The following is a 10809-nucleotide window of genomic DNA, read 5'->3' on the forward strand; positions in this document are numbered from 1 at the left end:
GCAGAATACAACAGTCACTAATATGCCATTATGTAAAAAAGGTGAGTGTGTAACCGATGTAATTCTGCAATATGTATTTGGGGTAAAAATGGGAGTTCATAACCCAACTGAGTCAAATGTATGAAAGATGATATATCATGAGCTTTGTAATGTTTTGAACAACCAATAAAAAAAATAAAAATAAAAATAAAATTCTTTTCCAACAAATAATTTCTATATACATTCTCTTTAAAAAGTGTGAGAACATGAAATTCTCATCATTCCATCTGCCAGCAGCTTACACTGTGGACTTGTTCTTTAGACACTCTTGTTAAAGTCTAGTCTCACCTGACAGCTCTTAAGGGCCTCAAACCAAGGACTCAAAGCACAAGGTGAAAGCATACATCTTCCCAGTACAGCTGGCTGAACCACAACCAGACTCTCCATGAGTGAATGGCCACAGCATTCACCCCACATGGAAACTTTTGAAACACATCCTCTTGAAACAGAAAAGATGGAGAAAACTGTAGCCTCTGAGAACTGCGTTAATCTGTCACCTTCACACAGCTCAATGGCAATACACAAAGAAGACTAGACTGCCTGTGAAAGAGAATAGATTTTTAAAGAGAGGAAGAGAACATCTTAAATTAGGGATACCTAATAATTAGTCATTTGGGGGCCAAAATTTGGTTTGTTCATTTGCTATTTGCTTTTTGTTTTCATAGCAATATAACCGAGGAGAAAGAAAAGTCATGTGCTCAAGGCCTGAATTTACAGTGAGCATTCACAGGATTACAAGAATAACATCCAACATATTCAAAGAAACTCTTGAATTTGGACCCTCTAATACAAATCAGGACTGTGAGAACTAATTCTGCATAGTGATCTATAACTGAATAGAAAAATTTGCTCTGTAAGGCACTGAGGTTTTATTTACATTGTGTTAAATCCCCATGGGACCCTGCCCTGTCAAGCAAGACAGGCAAGACAAGCCTGGAAGAATGACAAAAAAGATACACGTTAGGCATCCACATTTTGTTTCTGTATTTTTTATAAAATATCCTAATGGCGAGTTCATCCTACTTTTTTGAAAAAATCATGAAAATACATTTGATTTAAAAAAAAAAAAAAAAAAGGTGTGCAAGCTGGGCATGTTGGCGTACACCTGTAAATCCCAGCATCTCAGGAGGCTGAGGAGGAGCATCACAAGTTCCAGGCCAGCCTCAGCAACTATAGTGATACCCTGTTTCAAAAGAAAAAATAAAAAGTGCTGGGGATGTTGCTCAGTGGTAGTGTCCTAAGTATCACCAAAAGCAGATAAATAAATTATAAATAAAAAACCTGAAAGATTTATGATAGATTTGTGTGGAGGATGTGAATGTGCCCTATTGTTTCAAGCCAGAATGATAAAGCTGGGGTTCTAAACTTTCCTGCAAAGCACCAATGCCCAAGAGGAGCTAAAAGTAAGGGGAACATAGAAAATAAGCCTTTTCATTCTACTGCAGTGGTGTGAGGCTCTACTCGAGGCCACATGACCCCAGAATTCTTCCACCTCCTCAAATGTGTACCAATCAAAAGGTCAAATACCATCAGCCAACACATCTTTCCAACAACATACCTGTCTAAAAGCAACCTGACCTCAACTCACACAAGTCACCACTGAATGGTCCAACCAAAGACTCATCCAAGACTTTTGCCTGAAATTAAAGCCTACATCACACATCATGCCACAGGGACCAGAGCATCAAATCAACCACCACCATGCTATGCTGAAGAGGGGCTCCCAATGCTCCAGAAGGTTCTGAAGGTTCATTAAGAAAAATATTAAAATGACATCAACTCACTATCCAGACCATCATATTCCCAGTGGAACATATTGTCACAATTCCCCTTTAAACTGTTTCCCAAATAAAGTGTTAAAAATGGACTGAGAGGGGCTGGGGATGTGGCTCAAGTGGTAGCGTGCTTGCCTGGCATGCGTACGGCCCAGGTTCGAGCCTCAGCACCACATACAAAGATGTTGTGTCCGCCGAAAACTAAAAAATAAATAATAAAATTCCCTCTCTCTCTCTCTAAAAAAAAAAAAAAAAAAAGGACTGAGAAACAGTCTGAGAGAGAGAATAAGGCACTTCCTGAAAATGCTCTCCTCTTCTTGCCATACCATGAGCACTGGTGAGAAAATGCCATTAAGATCCAAAATATGTACACACATTTTAACTGCAACCATATAAAAAATGTGTAGGCATATGGGCAGCAACTGGCAGAAAAGATAAATTAAATATAACTGTCTGGAGGGACTTTAGGCATTATTATTTTATTTTATTTTTTGCAAAAGTTTAATGAAGCTATTCTCTCAAAAATAAATGAAGAAAAAAAAGTTGAGCTTGAAAGAAAATACATTTATAATAATAAAGTCCCCTCTGGTTAAGACAAATAACTCATTAATTCCTACAAGTATTAACTTCTACCAGTATTTTTTCAAAATTTAATAGTTTTTTCTCAAACTGATATAGTAAATACAATCATATGTAAAAAAGACTGATATGATTAAGTGAGAAAAATTACTCATCAGTTTTCTACAGTTTTTGAAAGGCCCAGGATGTGCCCTCCTTGCCACACTAAATATCATGCTATCAAACTGCAAATTCAGACGTGGATGTGTAGATAAAAACCATCTGTAAAACTCTTCAGTGTATAGGCTTCCTTCTTAGAACCTAAAAATTGGATTCCACTGCTTTCCAAGGAAAACACAGGCCTCACGTGTTCCAAGGAACCCATATGTGGTGTCCAGGCATTGGGCAATTCAACTCCTCAGCTCCAACCTAAGACCAGGGAAACAGGAAGGCAGTCACCTATCCTGCCTAACAGGGTCCCCAGGAACTGCACACCTCTCCGCTCCAGGGAGGAGGAGTTGGGTGTGCTGCCCTCTTGGACTCTTAAGGTCTGCCTTAGCAAACAAGGCTAGTGAATGGGGAGGGCTGGGCGACCTTCCCTGAAGGCCACTGGCAGCTGCAGCCACGACAGCCACCAGATAGGCATCTGTGGAGCGGTACAAGGCAGTGGGGTTGACAGCCAATTCAGAGTCTGAGTGTCTTGAGTGTCCAGACCCCATATCTGGCCAGAATTTCTCTCCTCCCACCTAACTCAGACTAAGAAGTCCCCCTGGAGGGAGAAACATTGGAATCCCACTGCCTCCAGCTCACCGGATGGTTTTCAAGAAGTCCTTTCCAGGAATCAACGCTTCATTTTTATATAAAGAAGACCTGAGTCTGGCAATCTAATTAAAAGTGGGGAGGAGGGTCTTCTGAAGCTGCATTTACAAGGGCAGTATACAGATTTCATTAGACAACGTATCCATCTGAGAAGGAAGATCCAAAGCTCCCCCCCACCCCCAAAACCAGCTTTTGGCACTGCCACAGTCCCTTCCGGTCTCTGGTCCTAAGTATCACCATCAGTAAAAGTGTTGGACCTCTGTCCCTAAGTTCGCAGAGTCGCGTAGAACCAAGAAAGAGAAGAGCCGCCAGTCCACCCACGCACCCTCAAGCCCAGGAACCTGGAAGGGGTCCCCCCAGGACCCTAAAGGCCATAGCAGCCCTGGGGGCCTGGAGCGCGGAGGGCTGCACCCAGCCGCGAGGACGAAGGAAGCCCGCGGAGCGCGCGGCCCCGGGCGTCCGGCAGGCGCAGGCTACTCACGGGTCCCCGCGGTCGGGCCCCCGGCCGCGGCAGTGGATGGGGTTGAGCTCGTCCTGAGGAAAGGCGTGCGCCATGTAATTGTCGTAGCCGAAGACGAACATGCCCCGCGCCAGGTCGCGCATCTGGGCACGCAGCTGCGGCGGGAAGGCGCCACTGTAGCGCTTCTCGTACTCGTCCGGGCCGCAGCCCCGGCCGCCCAGCATGTAGCCCCAGTGAGCCGGGTCGCACACGCCCCGCGCGGGCCGCCGTGGGGTCCCCGGCCGGCCGGCCGCCACCCCGACCGCAGGCGGCTGCAGCCACGACGGCCCCGGCGGACCCCCGGGGACCCCGGGCCGGCCCACGGATCCAGAGGCGGGCGACAAGAGGCCGTCGGGGCCCCTCAAGCGCTGGAAGCCGAAGCTGAGCGGAAAGCGCTGGTAGAAGCCCATGCTGGGCCCCAGCCCGAAGACAAGCCACAACACTCCATGGAGGCCGAGCCGGAGAAGCACCAGCCCCAGGACGAGCGCTCGCCATTGCATGGTCGCGCGGCCGCCGCGGGCATTATTTTAAAGCGCTGGGGACCTCCCCAGCCAACCACCGCAACCTGCGTCCGCCCTGTAGTCCCGCTCACTTCCCCTTTAAGGAACTCCCTCGTGACGCACCAGGAACTGGCCCATTGTCCCCCACCCTCAGTTTCTCTGGCCTGGCCGACCAGGCCTCGCGTTCGCCCGCCCGGTAGCCCGGGATTGGCCCGGCCCGGGCCCGGCCTCGCGGGGCGCGGCCCGGGGCTCCTTCCTGCGCCATAGGCCGCCAGGTCGTCCGCAGTCGTGAGGCCCCGCCCCACTAGTAAGCCCCGCCCCGAGATCCGGCCCCGCCCCATCCTCAAGCCCCGCCCCCTGGGCGGTCCACAGTCCGGCTGGCTGGCGTGGCGAGCCGGGGTCGCTCGGGCTCCAGGCGAGGGAACTTCTAGCCAATGGGAGCGCGGCACGGGAGCGCCCGTAGGATGCCGGACGGAGACGTAGCCGTGTGACCCGCTCGGTCCAGGGTAGAGCTAGACTCAGTGACTGTACGTTTGTCCAAGCTGGAAATGGAGAAAGCCACTCCAGGTCTGTGTTACAAGTGGTGAAGCAAAAGAGGAAGGAGTGGAAGACTTCGGGGGTTTTTGGGGGGTATTCCCCATATCCTTGCAGTCCAAAAGATTGAACCCAAGGGTTCTCTATCATTGAGCCACCTCCCCAGCCTTTTGTAATTTTTTTCTTTTGCCTGAGAGAGGGTCTTGCTAAATTGCCCAGGCTATCCTGGAACTTGGAATCCTCCTGCCTCAGCCTCTGGAGTAGCTGGGATTACTGATATCTGCTTACATTTCAGTATTAAAGGAATACTTCGCATATCAAAGGCAGGACTTGTAACTTGAGTGTCAGTTGATGGTGGGGGGTGGGATGCTACACTTTATTTCAACCTGCCAAAAACCATATCTCAAATTCTACTCTTTAGTGCAACACCCTAACTTATAATCTGGTGGTGCTTCTAAAACATATACCATGACCCCATTTTAAGCCTGTTCTTACGGAGGGACCAGGAAATGTGTTTAAAAAGTGTTCTTTGAAGTTGGGCATGTGGCTCAGTGGTAGACTTCTTGTGCAAGGCCATGGGTTCGATGCCCAGCACCACGAAAAGTGTTATTTGGCAATTCTTTTTTTTTTTTTCCCCAGTGCCTTTGTTTATTTTTATGTGATGCTAAGGATGGAACCAAGTGCCTCACACATTCTAGACAAGTGCCCTGCCACTGAGCTACAGCCCCAGCCCTCTTTGGCAATTCTTAGGACCTGGCAATTTCAGGAAATAATGAGTTATGTAATATTGCCCTTGTCTCAGAAGTATGATTTTTTTTTTTTTTTTAAAAGGAGAGGGAGGAGAGGGATATGGGACCGCCACCCAATTATTGTTACCACACCTATTTAAATGTCCTCTCCTGCCCTTAAACTCCCACCATATGTCCTGGGCAAGGCGGCAAATGACTTAAACCTTTGAGGGGCGGGATTGATTCCTGGTTAAATCACTATACTCCTCTGTCTACTTCGTATAGTTAAGAAGGTTGCAGCTGGAGTCTTATGTAGCCCAGCTACTGAGGGGCGGGGTTGGGGGGTAGGGGGTGGTCTGAGGCAGGAGGATCTCAAGTTCAGGCTAGCCTGGACAACGGAAACCCAGTCTCAAAATAAAAACATAAAAGCGTGCTGAAGATGTGGCTCTGTGAGAGTGCTTACCTAGCATATGCAAGGACTTAGGTTTAATCCCCAGTACTGCAAAAGAAAAGAAAAAGGAAGAGGGAAAGAGAACAAGAAAATGCATGCAAATTTCAGCTCTTAACAATATGATTTTCAGGTAAAGATTCAACACTTTAGGGATTCTAAATGCTTATTTTAAATCTAAGTTTCAAACCATGTGACCTTTAAACCAGGGATCCTAAAATTTGGGAAGCAAGACTTGACTGGACATCCAAATCACAGACTTGGCCAAGTGACCAAGGGAGTGATTAAGAGGATAGTGAGTTGTCATATGACACTCTCACCAAGGAGTTGTGATGGGGACTTAAGAAGAAACATTTGATTACATCACATGGTAGCTGGCTCATAATAAGGTCAGTTTTGTTGACTGAATCTTTTTCCTCTTCCAGAGTTGAGGTAGGTAGGCCCAAGCAATATAGAGAACACACACATACACACACACACCAAAAAAAAAAAAAAAAAAAACCCTCAAGCCAGGGTATTTTGGCTGCATATTTTGCATGTTCCCCTCTATGAAGGCTGCCTAGGGACCCTGCTGAAAGCCCAACCCCTTGCTTGGATCCACTATCTTCAAGTTCTACCTCCCTAGAACTTGCAAAGTTGTACCTTCTGTCTCCTCCTTAAGCTACTTTCTTGAAAATCTTAACTTAAATCTGTCTCATACTACAGTCAACTGTAGACCACGTTAGCAACAGCTCCTGTCCTCACACTGAAGAAAACCTGTAATAAAAATAAATCTCAAAAATAACCATAGAAAACCATCCGATTTCTGAAAGATGTTTCTCATGATAAAACTATAGCTGCCAATAGTATAGGTCTTATGTTTTCAGAACACTTTTGAACACCATGTGTCCCCATTTAATTGTCACAGAAAACGACATAAAGTTGATTCCACAGGCCATAACAAAAGAAATCAGGTAGCAAGCTCAATTCGCAGAGCTCATTGGCTCTAGGCAGAAAAAGAGCTACTGCCCAGGTCAGTTTACATTACAAACTACTGGCCTTCAGGCCAAGAAAGACTTTTCTGAGGCCACTCCATGGATAATATGACATTACTGCCCTGCAAGGCACAGGATCAATTTAGGGGCCAGGTACAAAAAATGTTTCCTTTTCAAATTAAATTGAAATGAACCGATTACCTTGTGACAAAGCCCTTTAAACTAGGACATGCCTCAAAGTAAATGTAGCTGGTAAAATTGAGAAAATACCCGTGTCTAATCAGAAAACTTCATCCTTAAAAATCAACTCTCTGCATCTGCCTGTAATTCCAACAACTTGGGGAGTCTGGGGGAGGAGGATCAAAGTACAAGTTCAGCCTGAGCAATTAAGTGAAACCTTGTCTCAAAACATAAAAACAGCTGGGGATATGGCTCAGTGGTAGAGTTCCCCTGAGTTTGCTCCCCACTACCAAACAAACAAACAAAACAACACTAGGAAATAAAACTTGATTCATGAATGATTTTGGGGTATGTAATCTCAAAAAAGTAGGCACTTTTGTTTTGAAAATGTGGGAAACACCAAAAAGATGACAGCTAAGAAGCCAGACTCAGAAGTCTGCCAGGGATTGGCAGGTGTTCAAGTCATAGATCTGCTCTCTGAGTGACCTTGGGAAGTTGCTTTTCTGGTCCTGTTGCCTTATCTACAAGATGGGGAAGTGATGAAAACAGTACTTACCATGCAGCAAGATTCAATTATTACACATATGAAGCATACCTACAATTTGCTACACATATGTCTGGCCCTATTATTAATACTCTGTGAACCTTTTTAGACCAGTAGCTAGTAAAAATATCTGGTACCAGCCAGGCACAGTGGCACACACCTATAATACCAAGCTTAGGTGGGAGGGTGGACAGTTCAAGGCCAGCTGAAACAAAGAAAAAAATATCTGGTACATACACATCAGAGATCTGTTGAGTGGATTGAAAAACTAAGCCCCTCTTATATGCAAAGTACTATTTTAGTACTTAACTTTGGAGAAAATATAGCTAAGGAAATCAAATATCACAAGGGCTACAACACCAAAGAACAGCTGAAAAAGCCTTGGCTCCTCAAGTTAATTGGAGTCCTAGTAAGTCAGCCAGTGGCAGCTTCTACACAGGACTATCCTCAATCGCTGTGATTTGGGATTACATCCCACAAGGTGATCCAATTTGTTATAGCTTAGATACACGGTGTCCCTGCCAAAGCTCATGCGTGAGACAGTGCAAGAAAATTAAGAGGTGAAAAAGTCCCCATAAAAGCTCATGCGTGAGACAATGCAAGAAAGTTAAGAGGTGAAAAAAATCAGGTAATGTGTGTCTTAACCTAATCAGTGAGATGCTGCACTTGAATGGATTAACCTGGTGCTGACTATTCACGGGTAGGGTGTGACTAAAGGAGGTAGGTCATTAAGAGTATGCCTGTCCTTTAGTCAGGACACGCACACACGCTCTTAATGACCTTTTTGTCCTTGTTGAGGGGAGCTCTTTCTCTACTTCCAGGTGGCCTTGTCTCAGTCACTTTCTTCTGCTATACACTTCCACCATTGTGTTCTGCTTAACCTCTGGTCCATAGCTATGGATGGAGTCAGCTCTGTGAACTGAGACCTCTGAAAATCTGAGCGCCACATAAACTTTTCCTCCTCTAAAATAGTTCTTCTCAGATCTTTGGGTCACAGCAGTGAAAAAGCTGACTGAAACAAAGTTCAATCTCCTTCTATAGCTGGAAGGAAGTGATCTGGCTAACATATTTCATACCATTATAAATAGGCTGACATTCTATTTCTTAGAGTCAGCCTTGTGAGTCCTGAGTGCATGAATCAATGCACTAGGTTCCTAAAACTGCAAAGCCAAAAAAGGACTCTATAAATGACCTCAAATAATAGTCCCAGAGCTTCCTATATTAAATTCCAAGGTTAAAATATCAAAAGGAGGGCTGGGGTTGTAACTCAGTGATAGAGCAGTTGCCTACCATGTGTGAGGCACTGGATTTGATCCTTGGCACCACATAAATATAAATAAATAAAATAAGGATATTCTGCCATTTATAATCAAAAGTAGGAAAAAAATCAAAAAGAAAAATTTTCTTCTCTAAGGGGATAAAAATAAATGACTTCTTATCCAAAACAATAATGTTAAAACAATCAGGTGATACGATGAAAACTTTAAACTGATTGATGTTTCATGCTGAAGCAATATATAATGCTGTATAGAAGGAAAAATCAAGCAAAAAAAGAGAGGATTATCTGTAATTCAGGAGATCCACTCCAGAATAAAGTTGACTTTATTTTCAAAGTCCTGTAAGAAGAACTAAATTTCACAATTTTTAAAATTAAATAGTATATAATTATAGTTCCCACTTCTTTGGTGGACAGAAATGTTAGCTTGCAAATGTACTGTTAGCAAGACACAGGGGACAAACTAGCAGAAATGAAAACTAGTACATCCCCTCTGAAAGGGCAATTCTTAGCATATATAAACACATTTACCAGTTGACCCAGATATGTCTGAGTTTCTACACATATACAAAATGATTCACTACACTAGTTTTTAGAAAAGCCAAATGTTATGAACCCAAATGTCTATCAATCAACAGGAGACCAGTTAGATAAGCTGTGGAGTCCTCACACAATGAAAACCACATAATTAATGGGGTGCTCCTGTTATGCTCGAATTCAGGATCCCCAAAAGACCACCAGAGAACAAGATCGATGTAAACAGCAAAGAGGTTTATTGCGAGCTAGCTTGGTCCTCCACGCGCACACATAGCAACTGGTGACGCTGAGAGGCCCAGAGCCCAGGGTTTGCAGCAGTTTTATACATTCTTTGGAAAAGGCAGGGACCCCCACATACATCATAGCATCTCTTAGCAAATCATCAGACACCGCTGGAAAATCAAATAACAACTCTAAAACATGATTAGCACATTCACTGGCAGGAACAAGTTGGGTAGGGGTAATTGGTTACTAAAGAGGGGGATTCATTTGAACTGATTGGTTTAAGCCAAGAGGGGTGTACAGGGGTGTACGTGCTGAACTACAAACCACCATAAACTACTGGGAGGATCATCTGGCATCCCAGATATTTCCCTGTCTCATGCTGATTGGTGGCTGCTAGGGGGTTGCTATGGATCCCCACCTAGCCTGACTGAGTTAGGGACACCTGGCGCAGATCTCTCCTGTTATTTGTAGAAAAACAACTTAGAAAGGTGGGAATTTGCCTAGGAGTGCTCTGTGGGTCTTTCCAAGGACAAAGGTCATGTCCCTTTCTGGGACAGGCTTTGCTCTGTGGTAGGGGCTGGTTTTTCACTCCAGCACTCAGGAGGCTGAGGCAGGAGGATCACGAGTTCAAAGCCAGCTTCATCAACAGCAAGGCACTAAGCAACTCAGTGAGACCCTGTCTCTAAACAAAATACAAAATAGGGCTGGGGGTGTGGCTCAGTGGTTGAGTGCCTCTGATTTCAATCCCTGGTACCAAAAGAAAAAAGAAAAGAAAACCACACAATTAAATGCCAACCATGGCGCTGCAAAAGAGAAACCTTTTTTTTTTTTTTTAGTTGTAGATGGACACAGTACCTTTATTTATTTTTATGTGGTGCTGAGAATCGAACCCAGTGCCTCACACATGCTAGGCAAGCACTCTGCCACTGAGCCACATCCCCAGCACAAGAATGAGGAATTTATTATGTATTAAGTAAATAGAAAAAGCCATGTCCAAATCAGTACACTACCCTCTATGTACATTAAATGAATAAAAAGATTTTTAAAGGATCCAAATTTCTATTTGATTTTTGCATTTTGTATAAAAGGAATTCCTAGAAAAATAAATAAGAAACTGATATAAGTGTTACCTGTAAAAGCCAGGCCGGGGGGGGGGGGGTTCTTAAGGCATGG

At 44.6% G+C, this 10809-nt stretch overlaps 1 protein-coding gene across 1 annotated transcript in view; it reads right to left on the reverse strand.

Moving 5' to 3' along the window:
- The window catches only part of Edem1 (ER degradation enhancing alpha-mannosidase like protein 1), a 29315-nt gene extending 24858 nt beyond the window's left edge, over positions 1-4457 (reverse strand). Inside the window, exon 1 of the mRNA XM_076841050.1 lies at positions 3673-4457. Coding sequence (XP_076697165.1) covers positions 3673-4190 — 518 coding nt within the window. The 5' untranslated portion in view covers positions 4191-4457. The remainder of the gene's footprint in view (positions 1-3672) is intronic.
- Between the last annotated feature and the right edge of the window lie 6352 nt (positions 4458-10809).

This window comes from Callospermophilus lateralis, chromosome 20 (assembly GCF_048772815.1).
Source record: "Callospermophilus lateralis isolate mCalLat2 chromosome 20, mCalLat2.hap1, whole genome shotgun sequence".
NCBI classification, from domain to species: Eukaryota; Metazoa; Chordata; class Mammalia; order Rodentia; family Sciuridae; genus Callospermophilus; species Callospermophilus lateralis.